Source organism: Amyelois transitella, chromosome 16 (genome assembly GCF_032362555.1).
Source record: "Amyelois transitella isolate CPQ chromosome 16, ilAmyTran1.1, whole genome shotgun sequence".
NCBI classification, from domain to species: Eukaryota; Metazoa; Arthropoda; class Insecta; order Lepidoptera; family Pyralidae; genus Amyelois; species Amyelois transitella.
In genome coordinates this window covers 6,706,652-6,723,073 of record NC_083519.1, presented here as the reverse complement: position 1 = coordinate 6,723,073, position 16,422 = coordinate 6,706,652, and the positions used below count along the sequence as shown (strand labels likewise).

General features: G+C 33.6%; 1 protein-coding gene across 3 annotated transcripts in view; it reads right to left on the bottom strand.

Moving 5' to 3' along the window:
- The window catches only part of LOC106129748 (A disintegrin and metalloproteinase with thrombospondin motifs 7), a 78,106-nt gene that overhangs the window by 45,626 nt on the left and 16,058 nt on the right, over positions 1–16,422 (bottom strand). The window contains exons 1-2 of one of the 3 annotated variants that reach the window (XM_060948462.1): positions 9,961–10,198; positions 9,117–9,429 (exon numbers count right to left, since the gene is read on the bottom strand). In XM_060948462.1, coding sequence (XP_060804445.1) covers positions 9,117–9,297 — 181 coding nt within the window. In that variant the 5' untranslated portion in view covers positions 9,298–9,429; positions 9,961–10,198. Of the gene's footprint in view, positions 1–9,116; positions 9,430–9,960; positions 10,199–16,422 lie in introns of those variants that run through there. The other 2 variants (XM_060948461.1, XM_013328412.2) reach the window with 2 other exon arrangements.

Below are 16,422 nucleotides of genomic sequence, written 5' to 3'. Positions count from 1 at the left end.
AATAAAAATGAACTATATCCATGGACCTAAATAAAATAGAAAATTAATTACAAAAAGAGAAGCTTTACATGTTAATGGTGCCGGCCGATATCAAGTACTTAAATTGAAAATTAAACCCTTGTTCACGTTGAATTATATGAAATGTCGGAGGCTTTAATGTGTGTTTTTCTTAGATGCGCGTGGGCCGTGGGCCTAGGTACGAGTATACGAATGCTCGCGTGTCTAACGAAACCAGAATAAAACGCGTTAGGGTTATCAATTTGCTTATAATAAATCTTAACGTTATATATCAGGACCACGATTTCGTCAGCATGTATAATATTTACATTACATTTTGGTAGCTATATTTTCTCATGAGGTTTGCAACAACCTGATGTGTAAATCTTGTCGCATATATCGTATCGTATGTATCTTATATATTGTATTTCCAATTTCAGATTTTAACTGCAAGCCTCATGAACGTTGACTTGTTATTATTCACTCGCGGTTCCTTTCGCAGAGATAGAGAGAGATGGAAGATAAGATTTAAGCTTTATTACCATTTCTATCCCCACAGGTAACCCTAAAAGCCATGGCAATTACATACAATTACCCTCGGGCGCCGCCCCCCGACGCGACAGAGCGGCGACCTGCGCCTGCGCGTAGGAGGACACGCCATCACAAACTTACATAAGCCTTCTCTATAAATAATGGGGATATAGAGATAATCTATCAATTTAATAATTATTTTGAGAGATCATCTCGTAATTGTTTGAGCTCACCAAATAAGCTGAAGAAAATTTAAAAAATTAATAAATAATTAATTATTTTCTTTTTACTGTTTTATCACAGTTCTGACGTTTTGTTCTGATGTTGTGTTTGTAACCGAATTTATTACATACATACATATGGTCACGTCCATATCCCATGCGGGGTAGACAGAGCCAACAGTCTTGAAGACTAAATGGCCACGTTCAGCTATTTGGCTTAATGATAGAATTGAGATTCAAATAGTGACAGGTTGCTAGCCCATCGCCTAAAAGAAGAATCCCAAGTTTATTAGCCTATCCCTTAGTCGCCTTTTACGACATCCATGGGAAAGAGATGGAGTGGTCCTATTCTTTTTTGTATTGGTGCCGGGAACCACACGGCATTTAGAGCTTTACTTAAGGTAAAAATCGATAGTTTACATATACATAAATAATAAATGAAACGCACAACGTTTTTCCAAATACAAATATGTCACCTTCCTTTTTTACGACAAAACGACTTAATTCAAGTTGAAAAATTCAGCCCATAATTTTGAGTTTGTCTATTTAGACGCATGCAGACGCAGTCTTGGCTTAAGTAACGTGGTTTGGTACCTTGCACTGCAAACATACTTGAATTCCTTACGATATACCATGGCTAACCAGCAATTATTCTAAAGCAGCATTTGGCATGCGGCCTTAGACCTTCTTCCTACTTCCAGTATTAATTAAGCATGTTTAGGCATTACTTTACCATACTACAACATCTCCATAAAGTGCTCTTACCGCATTTTTGCCCACTATTTTAAAATCATAGAACAAGGTTATCACCACTGCAAATTATATTGTAATTTTTATCTGGCATCGCCATTTAGTAGTATATATAACTTTTGTTATATAGTATTATTTCTGCGTAGACACCTATTGTTCCATACTTTTTTTGCTAAGATACTTTTTTGAGATAGTTTCACCATTTTACATAGGTATATTGTATTCATTCGACAAAATATTAGTGAATATTAAGTCAGATTATTGATCTCTCGACTTTATGAGATTAGTCCAAATCTAAGCCTTGCAGAACTGATATAAAGTTAATTAATCCTTTTGATAGTAGGTATAGTTATTCATTTCAGTGCAGATGAGTGCAATTTAGTCCGTCATTATACCATGGACCCCTGCGGTTGGGCAACTAATCTAATAGAATTAATTATTCAACTCATTTCGATGCCGGATAGGAACCTGTCGGTAATCTTCGTCAAAAACGCTTCCATATAGTCACACAGACTTAAGAATAAAATGGACATGATCTCGAAAAATCTTTAAAGTCGACTTGGCTATAATATGTGTACGCAGAATGCAACTATGTTATTCGTTCATACACATATACATAAGTATAATCACGTCTGTATTCATTGCGGGGTAGGCAAATTGAACAGTGTCGCAAGATTAAAACACCACGCTGTTTGGCATTAATGGAATTGAAATTTAAACAGTGAAGGTTTACCAGCCCATCGCCCAAAAAAAAGATTACAAGTTTTATTAGTATTATTATTACTCATCACCTAATCGCCTTTTACGACATCCTTGAAAAAAAGGAGTGGTACATACATACATATGGTCACGTCTATATCCCTTGCGGGGTAGACAGAGCCAACAGTCTTGAAAGGACTGAATGGCCACTTTCGGCTATTTGGCTTAATGATAGGATTGAGATTCAAATAGTGACAGGTTGCTTACCTATCTGCCTAAAAAAGAATCCCAAGTTTGTAAGCCTATCCCTTAGTCGCCTTTTACGACATCCATGGGAAAGAGATGGAGTGGTCCTATTCTTTTTTGTATTGGTGTCGGGAACCACATAGCACGAATGAGTGGTCCTATTATAAAGTTCTGGGAACCATATGACACCATGTAATTCGTATGTTATACCTATATATCATCAGCCTTTTCACTCACTAATCGATACTAATGATAATATTTATATAATTGTCCTTAGGTATTAGATACGCCATATCCACGTTATATTAAAATCTATGGTAGGCCTTAATAACCACACTCATTATTACGATACGGGTCTTCGGTCAAGGTTGATATAATGATCATAATTTTAATTATACAATAATTTCAAGTAATATCATCAACATGTTGATGTATCATCCATTTAACTAACTCTTTATTTTTAATTTAATTAATTTCTTAAAACAGTATTTAAGAAATAAGTAACATAAACAAAAAGTAACATATCCAAAAGACTGGACTTGTAACTCCTTTAGATAGCTTGCAGAAATTAAAGTAGGTATGTATCTTAAATCTCGTCAATGCCTGAAATGGTTTTAAAGAAATTTCAAATATAGATGCATACGGGGGTAAAATCCAGCTGGGTAGCCAGAATAACTAGATTTTTCCATATTTTTACCTAATAACATTTTACCATGTAAAATGATCGCTAAATATCGATAATTTCGAAGCCTGGATAGCTGTAAGCGATAGCTCAGTTGGCGAACGTTTGGTTTTCAAATGGAAGTAAATCATTGCGCCCCCTTAAATAATAGAAAAATCAAAACTAAAACTGGACGATGCCAGGTTCTATTTTTGTTTTTACTATTTATTTGGTATGTTCTGATATTTTTATTCGTTTTTTTCCTATTTTGTACGGTTTTTGTGACGCCCACCGAACACCGATCGTTAACCCAGGTACTAGCAATATTCCTAAATTTATAATGTCTTTGAGATATTATCTTCACACTCGTTCGTTAATGAGAGTAGGTTTGTCAAGTAAATCGTCTCCTCTCTTTTTTATCAGGCTATGCGTTAGTTTGAGGAAATCTTTTGTGTGCAGAGAGTATTACTGAGCAATCAAAGCATAACGTCATTTTTTATTTCGATTTTCCTAAAACTGATAAGATAAGATAATAAGGATGTGTTACTATAGCGTAAAATACCCCTAGTTTAAAGATAACTTGGAGATTTGTACAATGAAATCACAACAAATGAATTGATATAAGTAGTACTTTGGAACAGACAACATGCATATTTACTTTTTATCTTTTACGGGATAGACAAAGCAAACAGACTTGAAAGAACTGAAAGGCCACGTTCAGCTTTGAGATTTAAATAGTGATATTTTTATAAGCCTTTCCCTTAGTCTTTCTTCCATCCCAGACCAGCATATACACCTATCTGTACCGATAAAAAAAACCGGTGCGGTGAAAACTGACATGTTAAGGTTGCGAAGAGGCGCGTATCGCGTGTTCACACTCAGTATCGGTTAGCAGTATCACCCGACCGATAACACGCACATCTGTGTATCACTAGCGTCATCAAGAGATAACTATTTCCGAAGGCTGATAAAGAATTCAGAGATGTTTACCGCGATTTCGTACATTTTAACCTAATTTGCAAACAAATGTTTCTTTTAAGTAGATCCTAGAGATACCTGGGCCAGTCGTCTTGACTGTTTCAAGTTCTTCCTAGGCCCACTAGAAGTTGAAACATTTAAATGTTTTTATTTTTGATTATTTTTTAATATAAAATTTAGTTTTATTGAGTCAACTAAATTGTCGCTTATCTAATAAGCACCCTTCTTAAATTTAATAAATTAATTTAAGGCATGTGCTATTCAACTAAAAATACCTATGTAGTCCTATAATTTCTCAAATCAGCACTAAAGGCGCTGTAGGTATATAATCAAATAAGTGATCAGATGAGAACTAGAATAATATATTTTTTATTACAATTGAAAAGATATAGCAATAATCAATTAATTATTACACGGTTTAAAAAAAGTGGGTACCTAATTTATATTACAAGTATTATCTCTCACAGGTAAATGACCCTATTGTCCGAAAGAGGCGTGAGTGGGAGTGAAATCTAAAAGTGAAAATCGTATCAATTTTCTTTTTCAGCGATTTTCGCAGATTTGCGTGATCAAGATAATTGACACGCACTACTTAGATTTTTTACAGTATGATGTCTAAGCACATCTAATTGATTGAATTAGAAAATAAAAGTAGGAAGATTACTACTACGATGAGCTATTTTTATCATGCAATTTCCATTGAATCTTGCTCTATGGAACATTTGAATCAGTTGACGTTGTCGGAGCGTTAGAATTTTGGTAAAAAATATATAACTTTTAATACATAACCAGAAGACTAATCAAACCATGAATGTAAATAGAAACTCCCTTTTGTTTGAACAGATGTCAAAATGTGGAAAGTTCAACATCTTTGAAAAGATGTCATTAATTTTAGTCCAGCGCAGGCGCAGCCAGACGCATGAAACTTAGATACGCGCCAATTTTAGAATGAAAGTTGAACGACCGTGTCGGACCTACATAACACCATTGTTTTATAAATCCTGCCAAACCATTGTCGTTTTACGGTTATTGGTTTCAATGCTTTAATGCCTTATTTCTGAACATTTCTGGTGAAGCTAGAACGATTGGGGTTAACACAATATGGGCTATTCGTCGGGCAGAGCAAAGGAGTAGGCACGCTTGGCCGAAGCGGGCGTTTCGCAGGACTATTCTTGAACTTAGTGATTCATCACAACTGGCGAGGCGAGTGATTATCGGTCAATATCAAATAATTTTTTTGATAAAGATAAAGGTATAGTTTATTTACATACATACATACATACATAAAATCACGCCTCTTTCCCGGAGGGGTAGGCAGAGACTACCTCTTTCCACTTGCCACGATCTCTGCATACTTCTTTCGCTTCGTCCACATTCATAACTCTCTTCATACAAGCTCGGCGGTTTCGGGTACTTTTGACCTGACCCTTTACCAGGACGTCCTTAATTTGATCAAGATACGTTCGTCTAGGTCTTCCCACTCCGACCTTTCCCTCCACACTCTCCTTGTATATCTGCTTAGTCAACCTGCTTTCATTCATCCTCTCCACATGACCGAACCATCTTAACATACCCTTTTCTATTCCTGTAACTACATCTTCTTTCACATCACAACATTCCCTTATCACGCTGTTCCTTATCCTGTCTCTCAATTTCACACCCATCATACTCCTTAACGCTCTCATTTCCACTGCATTTATTCTGCTTTCATGCTTCTTTTGCCATACCCAACTTTCACTCCCATACATTAATGTCGGGACCAACACGCCCCTGTGCACAGCCAGTGCACAGTTTAATAATAGTTTATTTATTGGTATTTTATTGTACTTACAGCCTTTGTGATCAACTTTCTTTATAAGTATTATTGCCATAGCATATTATAATAATATAAAATAGTGGTTATTTTCGTTAAAGAAATCTCTGTTGACTCAGCTGAGACATAAAAAATGGGTTTCTTAGTCCTTCAATATGGTATGTATCTCAAAAATGACTTGAACTTTTCATAACGCAGTGTAAACATTTAATCGGTTTGGTTCCGGATTTTTCGTTAGTCGACAAACAAAAGCGGCTTTTATGATCTCGACTTCAGATTTTTAGTTACGCATATTATAATTTAAATTTAAACGTGCTTAGCATCGATTTTTTGTAATCTTCAAATTTTGAGTACTTCCAAAGAGTATGTATGTAGTAAGGTAAGCAATCTTACTAGGTGATCGGACAACCTTATTTGACGTGTAAATCAATTCCAGGTCATAGTAAAAAAGAAAGAGACCTAAATCTAACAGTGAAGTATAATAATATTGCTCATAAATAGTGGCATTAAAACAAATAGTTTTCAAATATTTAACTGTGAATATGGTCTTATTTTAATTTTCATTTTGAATAATTTATTACGATTTTTTTAATTTTAAAATAAGTAGGATAATTAGCATGTAAAAAAACTTGTTTAACATCAGTAACTTGAGTACCGACAAGTAATTTCATATTCTTGATATTATTTTACATCACGCACGAGGACACTTACTACTGCAAGTAATTGGCTACCTAACTACTTTACTTTTTTTAAATAAACAGCTGGCATTCACGTACGCATTCAGTATTAAAATGTATCACATCCATATACTTAGTATTTATTGTGTTAATACAAGATATGAGCCTTGCTCAGAATAATTTTTAACCTATATTGAGATGAAATCTTAAGTTCATCAGATTATAAACGATTTTTTATGGTAATAAAAAGATTTTATTAAAGAAAAGCGTTCGTCTCAGTGTTATTAGTAACGTGTTCGATTGAAAATTCGTGTCGCAGCCAAGGGGTTCAAGAGCTGTTTATATTTGACTGCTGTGTTAGCGATATTCAAATCAAATGGCTTACTGTGCAACAGAACAGTTATTATAACTAAGTACTTGACTGATATTGTATGTACAGATGTGTAGTACTCGTGGTATGTTTTTTTTCCCGCCCATCCATGTGACGAATCCAATTAGCGGCTTTTCAAGTTCTTGACAACCACAAAACGGTGCCAAATTAGTATTATATTACATGTATGCCCCTAAAATGGACAAACGACATGGTCTACACGATTTAGTACCCTTCTCAGCTGTCATCTTTAAACTGCGCGGTTCTTTGATTTCGAATTAACTCCCATCGCATTGGGGTAGATTAGTATTTAAATCGTTTTAAATAATTATTATAGGGATTTTTTATTATGACATTATACAAACCGTTTGGAGATGGCTTATTAAAATTTTTCTAATTTTGGTTATTTAAAATTTTTATTTATTAATTTCATACCATATTATTGTAAGCACAAAATGTAGTTCTGATATTTAAGTAAATTTACAATATTTTTGTGGGGAATTATTTATTATATTAAAATATGAAGATGGATAATTTTTCTTATTTTTTAAATTAAACTACAGCTGACTTAGAGCAAGCATAAAGTATTGTATCTCTGTCATTGTATAAACGTCCCATATTGATAAAGTTTATCTACGAAGTGAAATAAAAAAAAAACATTAATGAATATAGTGTTTTAATTGTGTCTGCTTAAAAATTTTCTTGTGTTATCTTTTTTGTGACAAATACTTATCACTTTTTTATTTAAACAATTAGTCTAGATTCGGAATAAATGCTTTGCAAACATGTACTCGTAAGATAGACGTAATAAAATATGTATGTATGTATGAGTACTTAACTGATTCATTATTTTATCTGTGTATGCAATGATTAGAATTTTTTGGTGATTGAATTTTTATGTATGTATCTGTGGTATAGTCTGATTAGCAAAGGCAGTTCAGAATTTAATTTAAAACAGACATAATCTCTTCACGCGCATAATCAAGAGAAAGTGTAACAACATATCAGTAACTGAAACTCAGTTCCATCATTAAATTGTGACTCTCTTAAGGTCTTGTGACTAATTAAAACTGTATGGAAGATAACGACCAATTTGGTATCGTTTTAGAAAATTGAATAGTTTATTATGGTTTGTGATTAAGGTATGTAAATTCGTAGCGTCTTCTAAAATCTTCAGGCGAAAAGTTATAGCCGCATACTCCAAGCGTGAGTTTCGATCGCGTCCTCACCTACATACATACATACATACATACATATGATCACGTCTATATCCCTTGCGGGGTAGACAGAGCCAACAGTCTTGAAAAGACTGAATGGCCACGTTCAGCTATTTGGCTTAATGATAGAACCGAGATTCAAATAGTGACAGGTTGCTAGCCCATCGCCTAAAAGAGGAATCCTAAGTTTATAAGCCTATCCCTTAGTCGCCTTTTACGACATCCATGGGAAAGAGATGGAGTGGTCCTATTCTTTTTTGTAATAGTGCCGGGAACCACACGGCACTCGGCGTCCTCACCTGTCTGAATTGAAATTCAAACAGTGACAGGTCGCTAGCCCATCGCTTACAAAAAGAATCCAAAGTTTCCCTTAGACACCTTTTGCGACATCCATGGGAAAGCAGGGAATGGTCTTATTCTAAACTTCGATAACCACCCAGCATATACGGCAACACCACAACAAGTGTATGTGAAGTGTGCTAAAACTATTACATTATAAACTACTCTATGATTTCCACCGATGTCAAATAATTACTCAAGACAATAAGTATTTTTATCTAAACACCTTAGTATTCTTTTGTTATTGTCATGGTTACGTTTATTACGAAAATCATACATAAATTGCGTTTATTGAAGTAATGAAAATGACTTGAATTTGTTTCACGAACTTCCTTACTTTACTCTAATAATTGTCTGTCTTGACATTAAATACTAATTTTGGTGACAACTTTAGATTTTTTACAAACTTTAAGTGAATAATTAAGTAAAAATAAATTAAACCAGTTAATACCTCTGTTGTCTATATCAAATTAAAAATTAAGTACTTACTTATCACTAAATACATACTTATAATCACGTCTTTATCTCTTATGAGCGCAGACAGAGCCAACAATTCTTGAAAGGATTGAAAGGAACCGTTCTCCTTTTGGTTTGAGGAAATGAAATAAGTCACTTACCGGTATGTATAAGGTTTCTTATGCTATCCTGGACTTCCCTGTCCACGGCACCCGCTGGGTACTCCACAGCGAACGCGTCTGTGACATGCTTCGCGTTACTCCACGCCACTATGATTTGGAAAAGCAACAGTTTGAAAATCGAACACCTCTCCATTGTCCTAAGCACCTGACTACCACACATTATGAGTTCACGTGTTTTTTTTATCAACGTCACTAAACACTGGCACTAGAAGTTCCGCGAGTTTATTTACATCTTGTGTTTGTAGTTGGATGTGTTAACGCCTCTTCGGAACTGATGGACTGTCATTATAACCTGTGGACAAGGAATTTGTGTGTTAAAATTATGAAATTTTGTTGTTCAATTTAAAAAATATGCTGATCGCAAAAATATATAATTTTAAAAATACGGCTAGGTGAAGAATTCCGTAAGTTTTACAGTTTTAAATAAAATTTTCAATTCAGATATATGGACAGAAAGACAAACGAGTTATTCCCAAATAAAACAACATTTATTATTGAAATTATAATCGAAATACTCGTATGATATAATTTTTATATAAACAAATTCAAAAAATACTTATTATTTTGAGGTTCTATGTAAGCATATCAATCTTATTTGATAAACTAAAATAAAAAAGTTACAAATAAAATACGCTCCTATGCTAATATTTTTCATATTGTCACTCGCAAAATTTTGAAGGTGTGAAGCTACTGACTGTTGGAAATTACTATAAGAAAATAAAAAAATATGTTTATGAACCGGTGCTGACAAGGCCATGTTCACACGTTATTTCTTTGTAGAATAATTAATGTCACTTTAATTTAATGTAATTAAATTTAATACCTCAAAAACGTGCCGCCAAAACGATTTTGCCGCTAATATTAACAGCCGCTCACCTTAACTCGATTATAATAATGCAGTTCTTACATTTGTTTTAAAAATAGAGAATAAATAATTTTGCACTTCATTGATACGTAATTACCCACTAAAGTCTACCTAAATATAATAGGAACTAGGAATATACTTAATAAAAATTAGTTAACGTTTATGAACTATCAAAGATTTAAACACGACCGTTCGGTTCGGTTGCTATCTTTTTTTAAACGAGAGAATTTGTCGGCACTGCACTCTAATGGGGTGTCGCCTTGATGACGCATTCTCAACAAACTGACGACGCGACGCGATGCGACCCGAACCAACCATTTTTACACAAAGATTTATTTTTTCAAATGGGATACAAGGTATAATTTGATGACGTCAACACAACTCATTGTTAAATCTACTACGGGTTCTCCTTAATTTTAATTTTAAATATATAAAATATTGGTGCTTGCGATTTAAAAAAAATAATTTGGGCTTATTGGGATAAAACGAATTTCACTATGTACAGGCACCCATCTATCTCAGATTAAATTTATGTACTCTATATGAGAGAACTGAAAGAAAGCTCTTGTTCTTTTAATCTAAGCTTCAAAATGGATTATATTTTTTTAATTGTTACGTACTTGTTCACAAGTTATAAGTGAATATTGGTAGTAATTGAATTCGCATACATATGGTAATTTTACCGCACATTACCCTTTACATAGTAACTAATTAGAAGTTGCTATTTAAACATGAAAGTGAATTACTATACCAAATATAGATACCTAGATAGGTAAATATAATTAAATTTTTACAAGTTGTTTAATTTATTTTAATAGCAATTCAAGGAAAAAATTTAACATTGTAGATACAATAATATGTATTCAAATTATAATAACACTAGCAAAAAATGCATAAAGAAACCCTAATTTCAATGGTTTTTTACCCTATTGTCCTAGTACGACTAAGGGATAGGCTTATAAAATTGCGATCCTTTTTTTTTAGGCGATGGGTTAGAAACCTGTCACTATATGGATCTCAATAGGCTATTTTACACCATGTAAAAAAAAATATAAAAATGCACGTATCTTATACATTTTGTAAAAAATAAAAGAAAAACATCGATCATTATTCATAAAAGTGCAATATGGATTTTATAATTCAATTTAAAAAATCCTCTTTTTTAATCTGTTCTTCAAAAGTAGAAAACGCTATCCGCCATGTTGGGTACTGACGTGACGTCATACTTTTAGTAAACAAATATCGAATCGAAAACATATTGATGATGTCAGGCTCTGTTTATTTTGAAATTTTAAAATTTCTATCACGTTTTTGGGTTTTTACTCTTTAATAATTTAATAGAATCATGGAAGACGGTTTTGTGAAAGCAGACAATATAAATCTACCGAGGATTAATACGTTGATGGTGGCGAAATTTTTTGCGTCCAATCCCGATTTCTGTTTTGCTGAGTTAAGAAATGTTAAAACAGCGATGTAAGTATTTATTGTATTAAACATTCTCTTACAATACACAATTATAATAGGTAAATTATTACACAACCAATCCAACATAACCTATTTTGGATCTCTTCTTGCTAATTTCAACCAAGTGTTTCTCATTTTAATATCACTTGGCAGTGGAATCCACAATTTTTCTGGTGTTTTTATACTTGTATTCTTGCATTCAGGAACAAGACACCAACAATATGTATTGTAATTCATTATTACAAAAATCTTTTTACTTTAGTCTTACGTAGAGCCGTATTGTTTACTAAAAGTATGACGTCACGAGTCAAAACAGCATGGCGGATGGCGTTTTCGCGCGAAAATACAAAATCATAAATAATAAATAGTTTTTAGAGCACTTTTCGGCTTCAAAAAATTTTAATAAAAAATCTATAGGTATAACACAGTCTCAAGATTGATTTAAAACAGTTTTCAAAAAAGAGTGTAATAGCCTATTCCATCATTAAGCCGAGCAGCTGAACGTGGCCATTTAGTCTTTTCGGGACTATTGGCTCTATCTACCCCGTAAGGGATATAGACGTGACGATATGTATATATTGTCCTAATTAAGGTTTAAATTAACTTTATTTCTTATAAGCATTTCAGTGAGCATGCTGAAAAACAATATAAATGTGCATATAAGATAAAAGTATATATTATATATTGCCAGTTTATATCTCAATCAAAAAAGGGCTGCCAATTTTTTTTTTGAACGGCGTCAAGACCTACAGTATGTTATCTCACAAACTGCATCAACCAGCGTAAATACACATGGCGACAGAGCGGATGCAACTAGATACCGGTGTAGTGTGCGCCTGCGCTGCATATGACGCTACACGTTCTTAATTTAATATCTAAGAATTTCAATTATGATTGCGATAGGATCACTCACGGTGAAGGGACAAAAATATAAAAAATTGGAATTAAACCTAGGTACCTATTATCTTTTAATCTCAATGTATGCAGATATTCGTATATAAAATACCCTTTTTTACATGCTGGAACGTACAAATTTTATGATATGTATGGACCTGGTTTAAAAGATAAATATCTATATTATGGAATGTAATGAATGTGAAACTAAATATATTTGTGAGAAAATGTGGCTAGTAACGGCATTGAGTACCTGTAATTAATAAATTACTTACTGGCATCCAAAAGAAGATATAAATGTGACGACCAAGTCTAGTTTCCCTATATGGTAAGGCTTTCTTCAATTGCGACAAAACACGAATGATTGACAGACTCTTGCATACGCGAGTTATGCGTTGAACAATCGTCCTTATAGAAATGCACATAATTTGCCGGTGCACCGACAAGGATTTCTACTCTGTTTATGGTATCTTTAAACTGGGAAAGTTTCTGATTCTCATTAAATGATTGGTCCGATTGTGCCTTGGGAGAGTTCATTGTAAGATGGAATGCATTCTAGGAAGAGTCGAGATAGGGCTAAAGCTTCCACGTGCCACGATAAGCAGGCGCCACCATCTCGGCTCCATTATACTCACAATTTGTTAGACTGTCCCGGACTGGTGGCGCCACCACGTTTCTTTTCAATATTTGCTTTTTAATTTTCGAAGTTCGAATGCCACCGACTCAGTCCCAGACAGACGTACTCCGGCCAATTAATATTCAGAGTGTAACGTCATTCATTGTAGGTAGAACTTACCTATACCTACGTTTTGTGTTTTCAGCCTTGTAAGTATAGATAATTAATAATGAACAGAGTTTAATCACCTGTTTTACTTGCCACGTTTTGCTGTGATGTAAAGTGATGTAGTTTATACAACTGTGAAAATTTGTAAGAAGCACTACTATAATAATAGTACTTAATTAATATACATACGGTATACAATTTTTCTAACAGTTCATCCTATACGCTATATTTATTTCACAGTTACTATGGAAGTACCTATAATAGGAATTAAAGCGAGAAAACATAAAAGGCTTTGAATAATTTTCACATCACACAATTTGCACAGTAGGTAAGTAGTTATTAAACGCAATGACATCAAGAGTATACTTAGTTAGTTTTATTTTATATGAACTATTCAAAAGTACATATTTTCATAATTGATTTATTTATGTCAGGTTAAGGTAGGTACAGAATAGCTAGAAAAGCAATCCAAACGTCCGAAGACTGCGCAGTATAGTATATATAGTTGAAGATCTAACGCCCATTCCGAAAGAAAAAGGTTATTTTCAAAAGTAGTGCAAAAAAGTAGCGATGCTCGCAGTATTTTATGTTTCATTACGTTATCCGTTATCTTTGTGTACAAAGCCTAATTTCAGAGTTTATCAAGACTAGACTAAGATCATTTGGTCTAGGTTCAATCTCCCATCACTTAATAGATAATGAAGATAAAATTGTGTATTACTAATTAAGGTCGTCTGTGTTACTATACAGATAGGAAATAGGGTCAAATTTACTCAAGTTTGAAAATGAAGCTCTTATGTTAGAAAAATTAAAGTTATTCAGGTAGAAAAGAAGCAAAATAAACAAATCAATCGAACAAATAATCAGCGTTTGTTATCAATAAAAAACTACGACTTAAAGGCGTAAAGCCCTTACAGAAAAAGTTACAAAAGTACAAACGGAATGGGTATGGACCACAAAAAGATTACTCGTAAGCGTGTGGCGCCATACAAATTGTCTAGGGGAACATAAAGTCATGGGAAACATGTTGTCTTTTTATAGTTTGATATTTTTTTTAATCCAACCACTTTGAATAGATGGTATTATTTTATGATCTACAATTTGATTTTTATCTAAAATTTAGAGCATATAATAAGAATATAGGATCTAACAATAAGGACAATGAGCACTAAACATCTCAACATTATTTGTAAGTTTATTATACTTTTCAGGTAAAAATATTTTTTTTTCTTTTTATAAATAAACAGTCAAAGGAATTACTTTACCTTTCTCTATAGTAACTCCTAACCAAATCTAATCTAGTAAGATTTATATAATGTGCATCAACATCATCATGTTTGTTATGCTTCACGTACGATTGATTTAAAATGTAAACGACAAAGTTAGACATGATTATTAGAAATTTTCTTTGTTTATAAATAGCGTCTTCTTTTCTAGCACAAAGTGCATCATGGCATCGCAAGCGCAGCGGCAGGCATCCGTCACCGTCTCGCGCGCATTGTCTTAGCCACCATTGTGAAGACCGGTAGCTCCGGTTATGTGGCCGGCTCGAATTATTGCCCTTTAAAACGCTGGCGGCTGAACCGTTCGAAATAGTTTACCCTTGCATACAGTGTTTTCATTCTATGGTATTGCTTGGACGTTGCCCCCTATTAGAAGTTCGGAATATTGCCTGCGTTAGCTGGCGCTCTAAATCGTTCAAATTTACAATGAAATCCATAACAATGTTTCTTTTTCATGATTTGTTTCAATAAAATTACCTATTTTCCTTTGTCTAAAGAGTATACTTACTTCTATCTAATTGTTGACCTTTGACCCACGATACGATTCATGAATGACCGCAATATTTTATCTAAAACGTCTAAAATAGTTCTATATTTAGAATCAGCTTATCATTGGTAATCCACGAAACTTGGATATGAGGACTTGTGCCGAGTTGCGGTGTAGTAATTTAGTGTCTATATTACATATAAAAGAGATAAACGTTGACCTTGCGTTTGTTATGTAACGAATGAGGTGATAGTGCGGTAAAATTATAGTAAAAAATTATCACACTCTCTTTACAATGTGTGTTTTATACCTATTTCACTGATATATATTTCAGGTGTCAGTAGTAGTTTTTGAACCATTCAAAATAACCTGCCTTCAAAAATTCTGAATTCTTTCAAGAATGTTAGTCTTCTTCCCGTTTTGTTTCATTTGTCTTATCGGACGGCCAGGTAATTCAAAATTGCAATGAGTGGTTATGCCTTTGAAATTATAATTAAAAAATAAATATAAGCTACATGTGATAAATTTGATTCAGTCCTGAATCTGACCCAGACACAGATATAGCACCTCGTAAAAACCCGGAAATGCATAAGGACTAGGAAATATCCCAATGTTAGGTATGCCACAAACGACCACCTCTGTTGTTTTTCTGTAGTTGTTTATCGTCAGCTTCGGCAGCGCCTCTTTGACAGGTGTCATTAAACATGACATGGAAAAAATAGAGGTTGTCAATCTGTCTGTCTAACGGGGCGGTTCGTAGAATTTATTGAGTCTCAGTCGCGTGTTTAACTCTTTCTTCTGTAGAGATAGTTGTAAGACACAGTGACCTGAAGTCGCACTATTTATCTTCGCGCTTTTGATTTCATTGGCAGGCGATAGGATTTGCGATAGAAATGAAATCGTTCATTTCATTGTTGAGTCCATTTATTTAGAATAGAAACAGATCGTTTTAACGATATAAATTAAATAGTTTCTTAAGAGTTTTGAGAAAGTAAGACTTATCTTCTCAGGTCCTGATACAAACTTAGCAAATTATGATACCAACGTTGAAATTAGATACCTAGTTTGTAAAAAGAAATCTATAGTACGACACACTCCTACTTAGTCTTAAGTTCTATTTTATTAATTTTTTATGTTATGTGTTTAAGAAGCTTGTGTACGTTGAGTTGTATTAAGTATTATTCATTCATTTATACGATTACGCGTAGATTGGCTTCTCGCTTGGATTAAAAAAGGGGGCTAGAAAAGCCAAAAAGTGAAACAAAAGAAAAACTAAAAGTGAACCTGATAAGAAAACAAGTAAATTGAAATTACATTAATAATAAAGTGATATTAAACTAAAACTTTAGGCCGAGCTAAAACAGAACTTAATTATTTAAAATTTAAAAACTATTCTAAATTATGTGCCGTGTGATTCCCGGTACCAATACAAAAAGAATAGGACCACTCCATCTCTTTCCCATGGATGTCGTAAAAAGCGACTAAGGGATAGGCTTACAAACTCGGGA